The following is a 20,001-nucleotide window of genomic DNA, read 5'->3' on the forward strand; positions in this document are numbered from 1 at the left end:
ATTGATATTTATTTTTTAAGGTATAAAAAAGAATTAAGTAATTCAGCCAGATTTTCTTAATTAAATATATTTTATTATTTAAATAATTATAAACATTGTTAAATAAATTTCTTAATTGCAATTTTATCTCATCCGAAATATTCTTTTTAATAAATATTTTTAATTTTTTATATTTGGGTAATATTTTATATCTGTTTGTTTAAATATTTGCTTGTTAAAATTAATAGACAGACTACATTTTAAAAAGTTTATATAAAAAAAATTTAAAAGCAAATAATTTAATTTTTAATTTAAATACATTTTTTTTGTTAATTTCATTGAATTTTTAAAAAAAGGATATTTTTTAGTACTAAATTAAGTGATTTATTTTAAAAATAAATGAATTTTCAAATATATATTTTACTCTATTTAATAATTTTATAATATTTATTAATATTAATTCAAAGATAAAAGACAGTCTTAATGGGATCAGCAATTAATTATGTAAAATCTTCTTTTACCATGTATAATTCTTAGTAAATTCCCTTAAGTTTACTATCTATAACTATATAGCAAGAACTTACAGTTCCTCTCTCTTTTTTGCAATATTTACTAAAGTATTGCTTAACCAAAATAGGAGATTCTGATTCTGGGTCTTCGTTGAAAATAGTTTAATCAAACATTAACTTTTACAGATCTTCAATTATTGATTAATCTTACACATAATGATTTTGTTCAATGTTATTTACATTCTCTGAGTTATTTTAATATTTCAAGAGAATTTCGTTAAATATTTTTAAACCATATTCAGTTTTAGGCCAAAGTGTGTGGATATCTGTATTTGTAAGGCCATATGCTTTTCCTTATTCCAATAACTGAGGTTTAGGAGTAATATTTAATTTTTAGTTGTAAGGATTGCAAATATAGTAAAAAGTATTTGTAACAAGGCTGCCAATAACCAAATTAAATGCATTATATTAGTTTAATTCTTTTAGAATTGTATTCATTCCCTCGTATATCTTTTAATTTATAGTCTCATGAGAGCAACTTCCAAATTCAGATTTTAAGAATCTGTAAGTGAGATTTCCTCTGCCATATTTAATATCAGAAATATCATGATAATTTTAAGTATCATAATTTGTTAAAAATGCCACTATTCCTGTTGATTTATTAATTCCACACCATGTACCTGTAAAAATAAAATTTATATGACAAATATAAAATGGTAAAATTGATAAATATATTTATCTATCTATCTATTTACCTTTTCCTTCCAGATCTCTACCAGCAAGAATGTTAGTGTCTTCTTCGAAATAGTTTAAAATTGATGTTTTTTTCTTCATGCCTTCGTCTCTATTGAAGCTGAGAATGAACTTCTCATTTTAATTTTTAGGAATGTAAAAAAAAGTAATGCACATTTTTTTATTTTATTTTATTTTGATTTAATTTTTTTGTGAAATAATTAATTATTAAAGAAATAAATTTGATATTTAATTAAAAAAGAGTTGCAAACAAACATCTACTTCAAGCTAATTTGATTACATCAATTTTATCAAATTTAATTGATTAATTTCATCAAATACAAGTAAGCAAAATTTTTAATCATTTAATTTTCTATTTTCTTTAAAATTGTAGATCCTTTAACTTTTATAAAACAAAATATAGAAAAATCTTTAATTACTTGAACGAATACATATATTATATACAAAAAAACGAAATAGTATTCGTCATCAAATATAGAATTAACTTAGTCATTTTACTATTTCAACAAAATATAGTATTAAACTTCTACTAAAAAACTTAGGCTAAAACAAACATCTTGATTTAGGAATTAAATTATTTTTTTAAAATTTTATATTAACAAAATAGACAATTAAATAAAGCAAAAAAAAAATCCCTTTTAAAAATTATTTTTGTAAGAATTAAATTATCCACGATATTGAATTTATTTCTTCTCTTCAATATATTTAATCAATACACAACTTGATTAAAAAAAAATTAATATTTAATCATAAATTATGATTGGATTTATTTTTATTTATTTTAACAATAAATTAAAAAATAATTTTCTATCAAATAAAAAAGCAAATAAATCAAATTAATAAAAATTAGTAATATTTTCAAGTAAATAAATCTATAAAAATTGTTATGCTAAGAATGAATAATTCTTTCTAAATGAAATGAAGTATGGGATTTAATATTTAATATAAATAAAATGATAAATATTTGAAAATAAAAACCACAAATGCAATGCATTCATTCATTCATTCATGTATTTTACCAATAATAAATATATTTTATATTTTTAAAATAATAAATAAAAACATATTTCAAATTGAATTTTGAATGTAGAATATTACATTTATATTTAACAGTAAATTGATTGATTTTGTAATTGGTATTAAGTTTGAATTAATAATCTTATTAACAAACAATATTTATCAAAAATTAGAATGTATATTTGAAAGAAAGTGTTTGGTTAAAACTAAATTTAGTTTTCCATGTAAAATTTCTAGTTTTTTTAGATTGAATACTTTGAAAAAATAAATTTTTTTATATATATATTATTACTTATTATAAATTAAAATAATCAATTTTTTTGAATAACAAAGAAGTGATAACCAAGTCCGGTATCAATTTTATGATAATTGGTTTACTTCCAATCTATTTCAGGGTTTAAAATATATCTTTTTCTAAAGTATGGATCTTAAAATGTAAGCTACAAGAACTTACCCTCTTTCTTTAAGACTCTGTGGACAGCTTGACACATTTCGGAGCAATCATCCACAGTTTTTTGGTTAGGATTCCAACAACTACCTTCATCAGTGACCAAAGCATCCATTGTGGCTTTATCAAAAACAACATCAAACTCTCCATCTTAGAATTCCTTTAAATTTTTTACATCACTGACTACCCATTTTTGCTCTGGGAATTTTTCGCTCATATTTTTTATAACTGTAACACTAAAATCAGATGAAATAACATTTTCATATCCATCCTATTTTAATATTTTTCATTATAAATTTACTTAATTTTACAAATTTTATAAAACTCTTCGACTATTCTTAAAAGAACTTTAATCTTTTTTATTAGTGCCATTTATATACTATTTTGAAAGAATAATAAAACTACTAATTACCTATGTCATTTCGGGTCCTAATTATGAGTTTCCGCATCCAACAAGAAGGATTTTATCACTTTTTTTTACATGCTAAGAAAGAACATCTTTTATATCTTAGTATGAAGCCAACCATTCATATTTCTATTCTTTAGTAAATCTAAAGTCCCAATATTCCTTGAGCTTATAAGTAGTGTTATCTTTTGGCATAGTGTCAATAGAAGTATCTGTATCTACATTAGACTCAGACACAACTGATCCTACTACAGAGGTCTTTTATTCTTAAGCTACTTCATTTTGCTCTGCTAAATCTTTATTCTCCATTTTTGTTAAAAATCTAAATTTTTATGCTTTAAAATTTATTAAAAAATCAAATTTTTTGGTTTAATGATATTAAATTTATATAAAAAATTGTATGATCTTTATTATGAGTTAAAGCCCAATTTGAACAATTTTAACAACTCTATCAATATTAATAATTTTACATAAACCACTAAAAAATTAATTAAATTTAGTTTCGTATCAATTTATTATCTAAATTTCTAATTTTATTAAAAATATTTATGAAGTAGTTTTTATTTCAAGAATCTAATTTATTTATTTTTAAAACATTTTAATTTTTTATATTAAATAAGACTTTTAATTTTATACAAATTCTAAAAAGAACATCCAAAATTTTGAATCAAATTTTTTTTTACAAATAATAATTTTTAAAAAAATATTTTGGTTTTTATTTATTTTAAAACTATTTCTTTCTTTAAAATAATAAATAGATTTTATCTGCTATTTAAAGTAATAAATAGATTTTATCTGCTACAATTTTCTTTCCAAAAAGAACAACAACTAATTTTTAAAAATAAAATAAATATTTTATGTAATTTTGTATTTCATTTTTACTGAGAAGACTTATTGAGTAGATTTTATCAATTTATGAAGCTATTTATTTTTATTTAATTTATAAATAATATTTTAATTTTTAAAAGTCAATTAAAAAAAAATAAATGTTTGCCATTTCTGATTATTTTTGGTGGACATAAAGGTTCGCGCTTTCTTATTATGATAATTTATAAATAAGTAATAGACTTCAATAAAAGGTTTGATAAAGAAGGTTTGAATAAATGCATTTAAATTATAAAAGTGATAAAAATATTTGATAGAAATCAAATAGAAACAAAGTATTAAGTAGTAGTCAGAATTATTCACTTTTTAATTAATTAATCAATCAATGAATTAATTCTTTTTGTCTTTTGATTTTTCGCGGTTGATTAAATCAATTTTATTGCAAATTTTTGATCATGTTTCAAAGTTATTTAATTTGGAATTATGAATATCTTATTATCCGTATTTTATTAATAATATATTAAATTAATTAATTAGTAATTAATCATCAATCAATCATAGCTGTTGAAAATACAAATCTTTTTTCAGCATAAATAAAAGATTCAAGCAAGACAAACAATATCGTTTTAATTAAATGGAATTTGATGAATTTGAAGATGACTTCGTCGGCGGAGACGCTGGAGAAGGTGGTGACCAAGCTTAGGGATTTGATTTCTAGGAAAACGAAGTACTTTAAAAATTATTTGCTATTTTTTTAGTAAGAAACACAATAACATAAAAAATAAAAAGTTTATTCCTGATCTCATAAGTAAAAAAGATGCAGTCATCTTTTTAATTGACTGCAACAAGAAGATCTTCCAAAACGAGTTTAATGATGAAGTAAAACTATTTTTGAAAAGTTTTGATTTTAATTGTGTTTTAAATATTTGTTTATTGCAGGTTTAGTTTAAAGTAATACTAAAGAGTATTTAGAGTTTCTTCAAGTCAAAGATTATTTCAAGTTTAGATGACTAAGTTTCTGTTATTTTCTACAATGTGGTATGATATTTCATTTGAAAAGACTTTCAATTTTAAGGTTTATTACAAAAAATCAATCAAAGAAACAAACAAATAATGATTTGAACTTTAAGGGGATCAATATAGTTTATAATCTTAGCACTCCTTCAGCAGAAATGATTAAAAACGTAGTTAAGTTAGGTAATCTAATTGTAGGTTTTATAAAGTAATTCATATTACTTACATTATAATAGGAGATAATTTTGAAAGAGATTTCGGTTTTGCAGACAATGAAACACCTTTCCACGAAGCATTGTGGACTTGCAATAGCATTTTTACAAAATTGTAAATAATAATATTTAATTAAAAAATATTTGTATCTCAAGCATTTATTTATTAATTACAGAGATAGTAAAAAATTTATAATGAGAATATTCCTATTCACCAACAATGATTAGCCCCATTCAGATAATAAAGATTTTTTAGATAAGTGCTTTAACTAAGCAAGAACTTTGGCAGAAAAGAATATCTAAATTGAGTTGTTCCCTCTTGCTACTAGAAACTAAAAGTTTGATATCAGAAAATTCTATTCAAGCATCATTACCTTTGATGTAGATGAAATTAATGAAGCTGTTATCGATACATCAGATAAAGTTTTGGATATCCAACACAGATTACGTCAAAAAGAATACAAAAAAAGGTATTAATTCATATACATTTTTTAATTGCTAATGAATATATTTAATAGTCAGAATAATATTTAAATGATTTAAGTAAATAAAGTAAATAATATGATTCTAATTAATATATTTCAACTTTTATCAAATATTCACTTATCTTGTATCAAGCAATGAATCATTAATAGCTATAAAATTATAGATTTTAATTTATTAAAACTAAAAAGAAAGTCAATAAATTAAATGCATGTACCATGAATAACTAACTATATAATTATGGATTTTAATTTATTTAAACTACAACGAAAGTGAATTAATTAAATACATGCATCATGGCTGGCTGGATATAAAATTATGGATTTCAATTTATAAAAATTTTAAAGAAAGTAAATTAATTAAATAATAAATAAATAAAAAAAAGGGCAGTCAACAGATTACTTTTTACTTTGGGTGATGAAACTAGATTGGGAGTCAAATTGTTTTGCCCATTCGTGAAATAAAGACGCCCTCTTGCCAAATAATTAGAATCTAACACTAATAAACTTTTAAAAAGGACAGTAAAGCATATTTGCAAAGAAACAGGTTAGTCTTTATATCAAAACCAAATTTCCACATGTGTTCACATTGGAGGAGAGAAGGTTAAAGTTAGTAAAGGTGATATTAATGAAATCAAATCATTCGAAGAACCAGGTATGCGTTTAATAGGATTTAAACCTTCAGGAACACTTAAGGCTTACCACAACTATAGAACAAGCTACTTTGTTTACCCAGATGATTATCATGTAAAGGGATCATCTCAATCTTTTCATGCTTTGATCTCATAAATGATTGCCAAAGATAAAATAGCTATTGTTAGATTCATTCCCCGTAAAGGCACTTAGGTTAGGTTCTGTGCTTTACTTCCATAAGAAGAAAGTTATGATGAAGACCATGTTTAAACACCTCCAGGCTTTCGTAAGATTTTTTTTTTCTATGTATTTATTTAATGAATTTAAACTTATTAGATTTGATTTTCTTACCATATGCTGATGATTAGAGAAATTTAGGTTCCATCAGACCTTAATAAAAGGAAGAAGTTAGCAGAAATTTACTAAATGCAGCTAAAATGATGTGCAATGCATTAGATTTAGCTAATTTTGATTTTAGAAATTTCGAAGATCCTTCACTATAGAAATTTTTTGCTCATCTTCAGGCACATGCCTTATAAGAAGAAAACCCAGAAAATCCAGCAGACTTGATCTAACCTGATGAAGAAGGTATGAAACGCTGTGAAGATATAATTAAGCTATTTGAAGAAGCATTGAAGTTAGATGTATAAGATGATGACCAACCTCAAGCCGCTTAAAAAAAACCAAGATAAAAAAAGGTAGCTGTTGAAAAGTAACCTGCTGCACAAAAGAAAGTAAATCTTACTTAATTAATATCAAAATAATGAAAAAGTTTAAAATAATTTTAATTAAAATACGAAAAGTAACCTGCTCCAAAAAAGCCTGCTTAAAACAAAAAATAAGTAAAAAAAGAAGAAGAGTCTGAAGCAAGCAGTATAGGTGATTATGACTCTGAGGACTCCTTTATCGATAATGAAGAAGATGAAATTAAGCCTAAAAAAAGAGGAGTTTAAAACAAAAAAGTGACTAATTAAAGAAAAGTTAATAAAAAAGTTGAATACAGTGATGAAGATGATGAGATAAGCTATGAAGAAAAACCAAAACGAAAAGCAGCAGGGAAGAAACAAATGAGCGAAGAAGAAAAACTTATTTCACATGTAGAAGCTAATTTAAAAGAAGAATTCAACCCAGATGGTTTGACAATATCTGAGCTTAAATAGTATCTTAAGTTCAAAGGACTTAAAAATGTTGGTAAAAAGGAAGAATTGGTTGATACCATTTTAAGACACTTAGAAAGAAATTGAATGAAATTTTAATATTTAATAAAACTTGTAATTAACTAATTATAAATTATTTTCTTGTAATTGTATTTATTTTATTCTGAAAGCAATTCAATTGTTTTCTTTTTATTCAAATAAATCCTAATAAGGAATTCTCTTCATTAATTAAATATCAAATAAAATATTGCCAATTAATTTAATTTTTAAATTAAATCAAGATTAAAAATAAAATAAATAAATAAATTTTTAAGGATAAAATTTAAATTACAAATTTAATTTTTCAATTTATTAAATTGAGTAAAATAGTTGTTTAATAAATAAATTGTTGATTTCTAGTTTTTTTTTTTGTTTTTTGTAAGAAATTAATTAATATTTAAAAAATAAAAGAGTTAGAAGCTAAAATAAATTATTTAATTGTGAATAAATAGATTGCCTAAAATTAATTATTAAGAAAAATAAAATCTTGTTTATAAATAATCGTTCAAAATAAATAAAAATTAATTAATTCTATTTTCCCTTTAAAATTATTTCCTATGGTTAGATTTATTAATATTTTTTAAATTAATTCAAATTATTATTAAAAATGATACTATGAGAACACGAACCCAGTGACTGATTCTCATTAGTGTCATTTGTTTATGATAAAATATAAACAAATGACACTAATGAGAATCAGTCACTGGGTTCGTGTTCTCATAGTATCATTTTTTATTATTTTATCTAATTCAATTTTATTATCTTTATTTTAGCTAAAATTTTTTATTAATTTTATAATTTTTAATATGAGATAATCAAGTTTTTTTAAAAATAAATTGCTAAAAAGAGAAGTAAGTAAATAGATATTTAATTTATTTATTAATTTATTTAATTGTTTTAAATTTATAATTTGTATTTATTTCGAAATTATAGTAAATTCCTTTAATAATTAACTATCAAGGATTTTATCTTTTTAATGAAGTGTTTAAATGCGTATGTGATGCTTTGATATTTAAATTTTTATAATCTAATATTTTTATGTTTTTGCAGTAAATTTTAAATAATTAGAAAATTAAAGCCATTTTAAATTTTTATGACTGATGATACCACAAATCTTCTTTTCAAATTTTTAATATAATGATCAAAAATTTATAATAATCTAATCAAAGATTTAAGTTTATTTTCTTATGTTTTAAAAAATAGTTCTTATTCCAATTTTATTAATAATATCAGAAGGAATTTTAGGATAATATAACAAAAATATTAGCGAGAATATGGATTAAGCTGCTTCAAAATTATTAATCTCATTTGAATACGTAGTACATGGAAAGGTTTAAGGTGATAAAATATCCCATTTATCTATAGATTTCATTTGATCAGTAATTTTTTAATTTTAAATAGGGGTGTTCTTTAGAAAATACACCAAAGAGCAAGCTGATAAATTAGGTATTTATTTACAATTAATTCTTAATTAATAATTAAAATATTTTATAAAAAATTAATTATAGGACTAAAAGGATGGGTTATGAATACTCCACATAACACTGTTGTAGGAGCAGTATATATTATTATTTTCTTGAAATATATTTTTAAATTATATTTATTTTAATAGGTATAAGGCCCTGTCGAAAAGGCCAAACAAATGTATCAATCAATACACTTTTATATTTAAATAAACAAAATAAATTTTTATTATGCTAAAAAAGGGAAATTTGGCTCAGCACAAAAGGAAGCCCAAAATCAAACATAACAAAATTTGAGAAGAAAAATGAAAAAAACATAAATTCTTATACTTTTAATGACTTTGAGATAAGAAAGTGAGAGAGTAACTAACTAACTGATTGATACAAATATTTTACTATAGAATAAATTTTTTCAAAAATATATAACACTTATTTATTTATTTGCTATTTTATTTGTTTGTAAATGATAATCAATCATTCATTATTTGTTTTGTTTTTTTTCGTTAAAATCTACTTTTTGTATCCAATCCATTTTTATTAGTTTAAATCTTGAGCTTATTTTTTTATTTTAAAACAATTTATTTAAAATCTATCACAAACAAACAAACAATAATTGTTATTTAAAACTCATAGCAAAAATAAAATAAAACACATGATTTTGTGTTTAAAAAAAAAATAACAAAAAGCATAAAAAAATTAGATTTAAAAATGAATTTTAATTTGGTGAATTTTTTTCATTTACTTTTTCAAATTTTTTATTATTATTTGAATTTTATTTATTTATTTGTTTGTTTCTTGAATTGTATTATTTTTATTTTTATTTATATTTTAATTCGTTTTATTTGAATTTTTAGTTATTTTATTTTATCATCTTAAGCATCTAATTAATTATTTTCTTAATTGTTTATTTTCTTAAATTTTCTTATTTATTTACTTATTTATTTTCATAAATCTTCTTTATTTTATTTTTTTAATTTTATTAATTTTTCTTTTTTTCTTTCTTTTTTTAAAATAATCAGCAAGTCTTCTTGATGCTCTTCGTCTTCTTCTTCTTCTTCTTCGTAGGTCTTGGTACCTAGGGAATAGAGAACGGGTAATAAAAGAGGTGGAAGAGAAGCCTCGGAAAATAAAACGGCAATCTTTTTTGATAAAAAGCTGCAGCATTTTATAATCTTTGCTTACAAAACATTTTGAAAGACGCAGAGTAATCTTCATCTCACGGAATTTTAATTATTTCGTATGTATTAATACAATTAATGTATTTTAGATCGGGCAGCGAGCAATCACATTTAATTAAAAATGCGTTGCCTATTTTACAGAGAAGAATGGCATATTTTTTCTGTATTTATATTTGTGGATTGGCCTCAAAAACTTATACGAAATGTTCAACGCCGAAGAGCTGATGAAGTTATCTGAATTTTTTTTACTAAATTATCTTTTAGTAATTTTTTTACAATTAATTAATTATAGTTTTTCCCAGTTTTAGAGGCAAATTTAAATTTGAAAAAAATAAGAAAGAAAAGGCTTAATTGATTCTTTATTAATTAATAAATAGAAGATATTAATTAGCTAACTAACTAAATAATTCATTAATTAATTAATTAGTTATTAATGAATTAAAGATATTTACATATAAAATGAACTATTTATTTATTTATTATTGTCTTAATTTAATATAATTTGAAATGTTTATAATTTGTTTATTTATTTATTAATTTGTTGTATGCTCAAATACCTAGAGTAAGTGTATCTAACATTGCTTGCTTTTCCTAAAATTATAATTATAAGTGTTTTTAATGGGTTTATAATAAAAATATTTATTTATCTTACAGCCACAACTAGCTTAAGTTATGCGATTTCTTTAGCGTAATTTTTAGCATTTTCTGTTAATTCCTCTTGAAGTGCTTCTATTCTAGCATGTGCTTTGTAGAGTTTAATTTCGAATTCTGCTTTTTCGTTTTCCCAATCTGCATCCATGACTGTTTGGGGTTTTTTTAAATTTAGTTGATTTTGTAAATCTGCAATAACTCTTTCTAATTTAGCTATTTCAAGTTTTAACGCTTCTACATTTTCTCCACCTGAGTTTGTTTTTCCTTTAAGCTAGTTTTGTAAATTTAAATTTTCTGTTTTTAGCTTTTCTAACTCCAATTAAAATCCTCTTGCCTTTTGAGTATCTAATTTAATTATTAAAGGTTTACTTAAAATTGTATTGAAAATATTTTCTTTACCTTTTAAAGTAGATTCTATAAGCCTTTCAAGTTTTTAGATGACTTTTTCTTGCTTTTTAATGGTTTCTTTATATATTTAGGTTTTTTAAACTTCTTACTGCATAATGACAATCTTTTTCGTTGCATCTGCATATTTTTTAGTCATTATTTCAAAGTCATGCTCGATTTACCTTGCTTGAGAAATATCTTTTTAGGATTATTTGAGAGCTTTTTAGAGATCTTCCGTTCTTATACGCTCGTCTCTGTAAGCTGCAGCTAGTTTTAATATTTTTTATCTCAGCTCCTCGGTACTCATTAGAGCAATCTCTTTTGCTACTATCGATTACACTTCGAGTTATTCGTCATGGTTTAGTCTTTTTCTAAGTATAGAATTTTCGCTTTGAAGCAATTTTATCTACCTTCTTAGATCAACTATTTCAGTAGCTAATATTTTAAATCAATATACTTATTAATTCATCTCATTAAAATCGATTAAATTAGATATTTATTTTTACCTGTGACTTTCAGAGATTCAGTTTTGTCATCTATTTCTTTGATCATTCTATGGATAATTTCTTGTTTTTGAGATAACTCTTTAGCCAAAAAACTCCACTTTTCATTATTTCCCATTTTTCCACTCATCTTAACTCCCATATAATCTGCTATGGTATCTACAGGAGTTTAAGTTCTGATTCCTCCTTCTTGTCCTTCTAATTGCTTCATACCCTCACTAATCTAAATGTTCTTTTAATCTTCCAAATTAAAGCAAGCAAGTTCTAACATACATTTTGTAGTTGAAAAAACAGGATATAATTTGCTATCTTTTTTCCACATGACAGGTAGGAATGCTCCCTTTTTATCTCTTGCAAAAAGTACTTTTTTCAAAGTATCTTCTGCTAAGCTGCTAACACCTGCCACTCCGTTTGGCATAGCATGATTGCAAGGAATACTATCATCTCTTCCTGCAATAAAGAATAAAATCTTCTTTTCTAAATAGCTTTTAGGCAGGGTGAAAACTGCAACAGCCTATTATTAAAAGTAAAATTTAGCAAAAGTTGATGCTTTTAATAATTTAATTAATATCTTTCTAATTATTTATTTATTAATCAGTAATTAATTGATCAGTCTTTCAATTCCTGATTTTTAGATTTGGAATAGTTTGTAAAAAAAATATTTTGAATTTACTTTGTAAGTTTAATCAGTTTGGTATGGAGGAATTTTCATGATTGTGGAAATGAAGCATGCATTCACTTCCTAACTATTATCTTGAATAATTTTTGCCAAGTTCTACGGTCCTGTTAGATCGGCTTGCACAAATGGAGTGCTAAATAAAAATAACAATTTTTATTAATCTTTTTAATAAGAAATAAATAAATTAATTACCTTTGAGGGTGATACTCATTAAGTGTCATCATTAAGAACATTCTTTAAGTGTAAGGAAGAGGATCATAGTGCACATTATGAACTACTACATCTGTTAAGGCATCTACGAAGCTCTCTGTATTAGGTACTTCTAAAGTCAAAGAAACAAAATATTTAGGTTTCGCTTCATACTCTGCTCTTTAGCTAACCAATTCCTAATTAAAATTTTAACTTTATATTTATCTATGCGTTAAACAAATTCATACTAAATTCATGGGTACAAAGGCTCTTAAAGGGAAAATAGGAATATAAATTGTTTCAATAGGCTCAGTGACATACTTGTCTTTAATACAAATGTAAATAAATCCATCTTTTTCTGTCATTTTTTATGGATTCTATATTAAAAACTGTGAATTCCATAAGGGATGTCTATTATTTTCTACAAAGTTTGTTAAATACAAGCCAAAATCATCAGGACTTGCGTTATCATAAAGTGTCCATCCAACCTCTATTAATATTAAAATATATAAAAATAAATATTTCTTAAATTTCTAATTTTTTATTAGATTTCTTTGTTGGTTTCTTTTGATTTTATTGAGATTTAATAATTTACCAACAAAGGTTGTAGGCAAGCCAGATGGATTTACTCTATTTAAAGGGAGGTCAGTAGCTGAACGAATATCAACCCTAACTCTCCATGAAAACTCAAAGAATGGATCAGATTTAGGTAATTCATGGAATATGTCTTCTTTTTCTAGAGGTTTTATATCCAACTGATTGGTTACTGGAATCACTTGCTCTCCCTGATTATTTATTTTATTTGTAATTCATTGATTTTATTTATGAAATTAACCAGTCTTTCAAAACAATTTGTTTGAAAATTTAAACATTTTATCAAATTTTAAAAAGATTTCATTAAAATAAAGCAAATTATTCTTACAACTAACTTGAGGTTGACAATAAATCTTCCTACAGTGACTTCTTTTTCACCAGATATACGAGTGAATTTTAAACTTTATCTAACTCCTGTTCCTCCAATATCTTAAAGTGCAGCTGTTATAGGACCCATGTCAAGAATACATTCACCTAATAATCTTGCTTATCCCTTATTATCTAAATCTTTAATTCCTAATTCATTTTCAGTTCTATCCATAACTACGAATGCAGCAAACTAATAAAAAAATAATTGAATGAATGATACATTAAAAATGAATTATTAATGTAAATGAAAATTATTCTTAAAGCTGCTAATTTACATGAATACGCTCTCCATAATCTATCCTATATTATCTCAATGGTATAACAAAAGTACTTGCTGTAAATACTGGATTTGAAACACAAGCGCTGATATCTGTTCTTCTCTATTTTTTTCATTTTGAAATAATAACAAAAAATATAAATTAAATTAATGTCAATATGGGAAAAGATATAAAAAATAACTTTTTCTCCTTCACTTTCTAACTAGCATGTAATGAAGTAGTGATAATCTTTTTAAAACTCAACGTTATTTAGTGAAACTAATAATGATGATCTCTAATCGTTCATTTTTCAATCTAAAATAAATACCTAAAATATTCTATCGTTTTACTTTGTAAGTGCAAAAATTAATTATTTTTTTAATAATATATCTTTAAGTTTTAACAAAATATAATGCAAATCAATAAAATGTATAACTAAACCAACAAAGTTGATATCAATTACGCAATCAGAAATGAATAATTTAATAGAAATTATTTTTTAGAATTAAAAAGATTAATTTTTATCACAAATTAAAAAAGAAATGCTCATCAACTTCAATTATTAAATTTAAATTGAATAAATTAATAAGGCAAATAGTTAATTATCATTTTATAATAAATTGTATAATGTAATTTAGAACAAAAATAAAGATATTTCTGAATTATTTTGATTACTTTAGTAAATTATTTATAAATAAAATATTTAATAAAAATTGAAAAAATAGCTATTAATATCTAAAAGATTATTTAAACTTAAATTTTACAATATAAAGTGTTATTTTTTAGATAAGTGAGAATTAAATAAGAACATTTTTATTATATATTTCTCAATTAATTTAGTTGTTTTTGAAATAAAAATCTCCAGTGTTATTTATATTCAATCAAAATCTATAATCTTTTTATTAACTTAATTCAAAGAAAATAGCCACTTACCTTTTTTATATAATTTAAGATAGATTTTACTTACCTTTTTAATAAGGAGGAATATTTAAATAAACATTTTAATCTTAAGTTTATTAATAAAAAGATTTAGTTATTTTAGTGAAATTATTTTTTCAATCTAAAACTAAATTTGTTTTTCAGTTAAGAAAAGACATTATTAAAGTTAGTAAAGTAGTTTATAAAGATAAACAATTAAACTTGAAATATTATATTATTTATGAATATTATTTTTTTAAAAACAAGAGAAAAAATAATTTTTTGAGTAAGAATCAATTAAATAGTAATAAATATGCGATTTATATTGAATATAAATATAAAAATACTCAAAAATAATATAAATTTATTAGAAAATCAAATATTAATTGTACATAATAGTTTACTTAATAAATAAATAATATTTATTGATTAATATTGATAATACAGTTAAAAATTTATTACCATAAATGTTGTTTATTAACAAATATTGTGATTTGGTTTTCTATTTAAAGCCATATATTTCTAATAGATTTTAATTTTGTACAAGTAAATTTGGGTGGCTTACAAAGAATTTAATTATAAAGACCAAAAATAAATTAGTTGTTTTGAAAAAAATTAAATAACATAAAATTTTTCTATAGGTGTGGGAAATATAAATGAGTGATAAATGTATAAATGTTGATAAAGAATATTTTTTTAATATTTGAATATGGTTAAATATAATATCATTTGTATTTCTAAAATTAGCAAATATTATAAACACAATACAAAAAAAATAAGATTTTTAAATGTAATCTGTGAAGTGGGATATGTATAATATATTTTATTTTTAAATATTGCTTAAAGCTTCACTTAAACAGTAAATAAATAACTAAATAATTAAATTTATGTTCAAATTACTTGTGATTAATTTATATTCTAGTTTTAAATTAATTTGATAATATTTTTATCACTAAAAAATAGGTAAATTAATTAAGAAAGAATATTGATAATAAATTGCAACCCTTAACAAACTAATCAAATTTTTAAATATCTGTAAACTCGAAATTAATTATAATATCTCAGTTTGTTAGATTAATTAGACAAATATGTTTTCAGATAGACAGACAGATAAGACAGAACAAAATAATGGTTGAATTTTTAAATATCTTTTTTTTGTTAAAAAATATTTTTATTTTGCTTGTTTTATTAAATAAATATTTATTGTAAAACATTTTATTCAGGTATATTCATTCATTCACTCAACTATTTTAGATTTTAAAAATAAAAACATGTAAAAATAAAAAAATTTTTAAAAGAAAAGACTAAAAATTTTAGAAATTACCATATATTATTTATTTCAACATAAATTTTGTAGAAAACATAAAAAAAGAAAAAATTTTAATAAGGAAAAAATATTTATTTTGTTTGTTTGATTTGAGCCAGTATCTTACAGAATAAATTCCTCAATTCAAAAATGTATTTTTGATTTTTTTTTTCATCTAATTTATTAAAATCATCAAACGTAATAGAGAATGAGATATGATTTTTATTTCTAGTAATTCTTTTCCCTTTTATTTTTGGTATATAAATGCTTTGAATTATTCCACTTACAACTAAAGAAATTCAAATAACTCTTTTCTTACTCAACAAAGTACCACTTTTAAAGCATTTTTAAGTTCAGTAGGAAATAGCAGTATTGTTTGTACTTTTTAAAATAAGCATTTTATTTGAAATTTAAAATGATTAGCTAAAGTGAACATAGTTTAATTTTTAAAACATCTTTCTTTGAAAAAAAAGAAATACGTTAGTTGAAACTTTGTAAAAATATTCAATTATGATTTCTTTGAAATAAAGATTGAACAACTGTCGAGTCATTTTTTGAAATATTTGATGAAATTAGATTACAGATTTTTATAAAAAAAATAAATTACACACTAAAAATTTAAAAATTGTTCGATTTAGATATGTAATAGAGTAGATCAGAAGACAATTAGTTAATCTCTTAACAATTTTCTCTTCAAAAATATAGATAAATAGATTGCTTTTATGGCTAATAAAATTTTATAGGTGGGTGCTTAAAGAATTAATGAATGCGTATGCAAATGAATTGATAAATGAATGAATGAATGATTGAGTGTATTTTAATAATTAAAATTATAAATTATGCAAAATGAAAAAACATTAGGAATATAAGCAGATAAATACTTAATATAAGCCAAAGGAAAGCTTATATCTTAATTTAAATTAATAAATTTAATAGAGAACATACTATTTTAGTATATTAGTAAATCACTCATAGTAATTAAAACAACTAAAAAGAGCTATTTCACTATTAAATAGATAGTTTTTATCTTTAAGAGCTCTACACATTTAATAAGAATTTCAATTTTACTTCATAAAAAAGTGAATCCTTCTCAAAAATGCAACTTTCACCTTAATCGTCTATCATTTAGAGCATCGATGCAAGTTAACTCAACAAAGAATACCCTAATTAAGATCTTATTGAACAATTCTAAAGAATCGAAAAGTCATTTGCGGAATATGAATACTCAAAAACAAGTTTGAGCTGTAATCAGCTGATGAAAAGATTTCAGCTCTCGACTGAAGATGCTATTTAAATAAAGAAACTGATGGCTTTTTCTTAATTCCAGTGCAGCTATATGTATAAATGTATCTCATAATTTGTTGATTTGGTAAAAAATAGCGATGATTATGAATCTAAAGTATACCTAAATGTCTTTGAGAAGTCTACTTGCTATAGCCATCAAGTTGTGGATATAAAACAATTTTAAGGGCTTAAATAGTCATCTTTGGTTGATTTAGCTGAACCAGCTTAACATTAAGACGAGGACACGTCTACTTAGCATCTATCTACAAATCCATCTCTTCATTCATTACAATCTCTTGATTCTCCACTTGTTCCAGAAGAATAATTGGCTGCTAACTACTCTAAATACGGCTGCAAGGTCATTTTTAAACCTGAACCTTCATAGTTAATTCTAAAAAATCTTCTAAAAATACTTTCAAAAGCTAAAAATATTTTGGAAATTGAATAGGAACTGATAGAATTTTGCTAAAACACCAAAAGTACTTGGCTTGTTTAAGTAATACTTATGGTCCTTGTCTTAGAATATATCAATATAAAAGAAAGTAAAAAGGCTGAAAAGATTTTGATGATATTAATCAAGAGATACCCAAATAATCCAAAGTACAAAGCGTGCCTCGCTCAAATTTATGTGTAATTTGCTGATTTAAGAAACTTAGAAATAGTTTTGTAAACTATGAATTATAATAATTTAACTGACTTCAAGTAAAATCTATTGTTTAGTGTTTAAAGTCTACTTGTCCGCAATCATTCCCAATTCAGTTCAAAATACTTAGACCTTATTTTGCTGTACATGCCTTAAATTTTTATGGATTAAAACAAGAGTGCATTCTCAGTAACTTCATTATCTGAGATATTTGGGTATTATAGATAAAATGTAATAGAAATGGTTAAAATACAAGCTTTCAAAAAATACTTCTCAGATGAGTTAGTTTTTAGTCCAATCAACTCATATTTGGATCTATACTTTGATTGAAACAAAATTTAAAAAATACAAATCAAAAATATTTAAAAAACTGACAGCTCTTATTACATTCTACAATAAATAATAGGCAAGCACTATATTTCATCTATTTATTAAATAATTAATTAAAAATCTTAATTTAATGTTTCCCTATCCCATCATAAATCAATCAATCAATTCATAAAAAAATATCTCACAACTAAAATAAATAAATCAATCGCCCTTCAATTTCTTTCACAGTCAGTTTTTAATTAAAACTGATACTTTATATAAAAAGCTATTAATAAAAAATATATTATAAATATGAATAATTAAATATATATAAATATATCTGTCATAACTATCTTAAATTAATTATCTCAATTTTAAAAATAACCAATCAACTCTTGTTTAATTTTTCCATCGTAAGATTTTATGTACATATTTGATTAACATAAAAATTAATAAATAAATTTGGAAAAGATTCTGAATTAAAGAGGTGTTTTTTTACTTTCCAAAAACAAAAATAAAAACTCAATTTGATAAAAAGAAATTTTTAAATCTAAAAAAAGTATTAAAGAAGATTTCTAAATTTTGATAAGTGAAAAAATTTATCAAGAATGAAAAATTTAAATAATTAAGAAATCATCAATAAACTTTTTTTAATTAAAGATTTTACAATATAAACTCTAAACTGCTTATTTACTTGCAAATTATTGTAAATAAAGAAAAAGAATCAATCATTTAAAACTAAATATTAGACAAGATTAAATATTTAGTTAATGTTTCTTAATTTTAAAATGTACTTTATCATCAAACAAAATATTTTTGAAAATAAACTTTTAAAATATAAATTTAAAAATGTTTATTTGATAAATTTTCATTTTAAAATCCTTAATGATTTTCTAAATTTTTGATATCCTTTTAATTGATTAATTAATTGCTGCTAAATTTTGTAAAATATTTTTAATAATTTTCTAAATAAAATGCTAATAAATCAGAAAAAAAAAATAGTGATTTATCATGTATTATTTATTTGTAAGAATAAGTGATCTGAAATTATTGAAGTAGTAGAATTATATTCTAATTATTCTAGAATATTATTGAATAGTTTGTTATTTTATATTTTTAGAAAACACAATAGCGATTATTATTATTTTAACTAACAGTAACACTAGATAATTTTTAAAATTAATGATAATATTTTAAGTTTTAAAATTCTAATATCCTCAATTTAATAAATATTAAAAATATTAAATATACATGTTCTAAATTCTAAAAATATGATTAATTAATTCACTATCTATAAAATTGGCTATATAAAAATAATTTATAAAATTAGTAATAAGTTATTATCAATTTTGTTTATGAAATGAAATATTTAAAATTAAAATATTGATATTGATTTACAGTAGAAATTAATTATATTAAGCATGTTTTTACTAAATAATTAAAATTATTAATCTATTTATAAAGTGGGGTTGGGGTTGGGGTTGGGGTTGGGGTTGGGGTTGGGGTTGGGGTTGGGGTTGGGGGTTGGGGTTGGGGTTGGGGTTGGGGTTGGGGTTGGGGTTGGGGTTGGGGTTGGGGTTGGGGTTGGGGTTGGGGTTGGGGTTGGGGTTGGGGTTGGGGTTGGGGTTGGGGTTGGGGTTGGGGTTGGGGTTGGGGTTGGGGTTGGGGTTGGGGTTGGGGTTGGGGTTGGGGTTGGGGTTGGGGTTGGGGTTGGGGTTGGGGTTGGGGTTGGGGTTGGGGTTGGGGTTGGGGTTGGGGTTGGGGTTGGGGTTGGGGTTGGGGTTGGGGTTGGGGTGG

The 20,001-nt window shown here is 23.1% G+C and overlaps 7 protein-coding genes across 7 annotated transcripts; 2 read left to right on the forward strand and 5 right to left on the reverse strand. All coding sequences in view use genetic code 6, as the record gives it.

The window, feature by feature from the left end:
- Positions 1–440: 440 nt before the first annotated feature.
- Positions 441–1,397, reverse strand: TTHERM_00561760 (NRDE protein; the record flags this gene model as incomplete). Its single annotated transcript, XM_001010229.2, has 2 exons — positions 441–1,168; positions 1,244–1,397. The coding sequence occupies 2 exons, from the start codon at positions 1,395–1,397 to the stop codon at positions 441–443; spliced, it is 882 nt and encodes a 293-aa protein (XP_001010229.2).
- Positions 1,398–2,569: 1,172 nt separating this feature from the next.
- On the reverse strand, positions 2,570–3,421 carry TTHERM_00561790 (S-adenosylmethionine-dependent methyltransferase; the record flags this gene model as incomplete). The annotated part of the gene is made up of 2 exons (XM_001010230.3): positions 2,570–2,977; positions 3,119–3,421. 2 exons carry the CDS (start codon positions 3,419–3,421, stop codon positions 2,570–2,572), a joined length of 711 nt encoding a protein of 236 aa, XP_001010230.1.
- A 1,150-nt stretch (positions 3,422–4,571) lies between these two features.
- TTHERM_00561799 (ATP-dependent DNA helicase II, 70 kDa subunit (Ku70)) lies at positions 4,572–7,522 on the forward strand (the record flags this gene model as incomplete). The annotated part of the gene is made up of 9 exons (XM_001470688.2): positions 4,572–4,664; positions 4,727–4,816; positions 4,877–4,975; positions 5,038–5,134; positions 5,188–5,278; positions 5,340–5,633; positions 6,032–6,564; positions 6,615–7,012; positions 7,082–7,522. 9 exons carry the CDS (start codon positions 4,572–4,574, stop codon positions 7,520–7,522), a joined length of 2,136 nt encoding a protein of 711 aa, XP_001470738.1.
- Positions 7,523–8,638: 1,116 nt separating this feature from the next.
- TTHERM_00561809 (acylphosphatase) lies at positions 8,639–10,389 on the forward strand. The gene is made up of 5 exons (XM_001470689.2): positions 8,639–8,812; positions 8,876–8,920; positions 8,983–9,032; positions 9,087–9,118; positions 9,181–10,389. Exons 1-5 carry the CDS (start codon positions 8,662–8,664, stop codon positions 9,293–9,295), a joined length of 393 nt encoding a protein of 130 aa, XP_001470739.2. The 5' UTR covers positions 8,639–8,661; the 3' UTR covers positions 9,296–10,389.
- Positions 10,390–10,664: 275 nt separating this feature from the next.
- Positions 10,665–14,051, reverse strand: TTHERM_00562810 (C2 domain protein; the record flags this gene model as incomplete). The annotated part of the gene is made up of 11 exons (XM_001010233.1): positions 10,665–10,706; positions 10,768–11,111; positions 11,166–11,588; positions 11,660–12,170; positions 12,330–12,468; positions 12,528–12,721; positions 12,773–13,014; positions 13,120–13,309; positions 13,447–13,677; positions 13,763–13,867; positions 13,947–14,051. The coding sequence occupies 11 exons, from the start codon at positions 14,049–14,051 to the stop codon at positions 10,665–10,667; spliced, it is 2,526 nt and encodes an 841-aa protein (XP_001010233.1).
- A 3,065-nt stretch (positions 14,052–17,116) lies between these two features.
- TTHERM_000562811 (hypothetical protein) lies at positions 17,117–17,539 on the reverse strand (the record flags this gene model as incomplete). The annotated part of the gene is made up of 1 exon (XM_012796137.1): positions 17,117–17,539. One exon carries the CDS (start codon positions 17,537–17,539, stop codon positions 17,117–17,119), a length of 423 nt encoding a protein of 140 aa, XP_012651591.1.
- Positions 17,540–17,667: 128 nt separating this feature from the next.
- Positions 17,668–18,000, reverse strand: TTHERM_000562812 (hypothetical protein; the record flags this gene model as incomplete). Its single annotated transcript, XM_012796138.1, has 1 exon — positions 17,668–18,000. The coding sequence occupies one exon, from the start codon at positions 17,998–18,000 to the stop codon at positions 17,668–17,670; it is 333 nt and encodes a 110-aa protein (XP_012651592.1).
- Positions 18,001–20,001: the final 2,001 nt, after the last annotated feature.

The sequence above is a fragment of the Tetrahymena thermophila genome, assembly GCF_000189635.1.
Source record: "Tetrahymena thermophila SB210 genomic scaffold scf_8254763, whole genome shotgun sequence".
In the NCBI taxonomy this organism is placed as follows: domain Eukaryota; phylum Ciliophora; class Oligohymenophorea; order Hymenostomatida; family Tetrahymenidae; genus Tetrahymena; species Tetrahymena thermophila.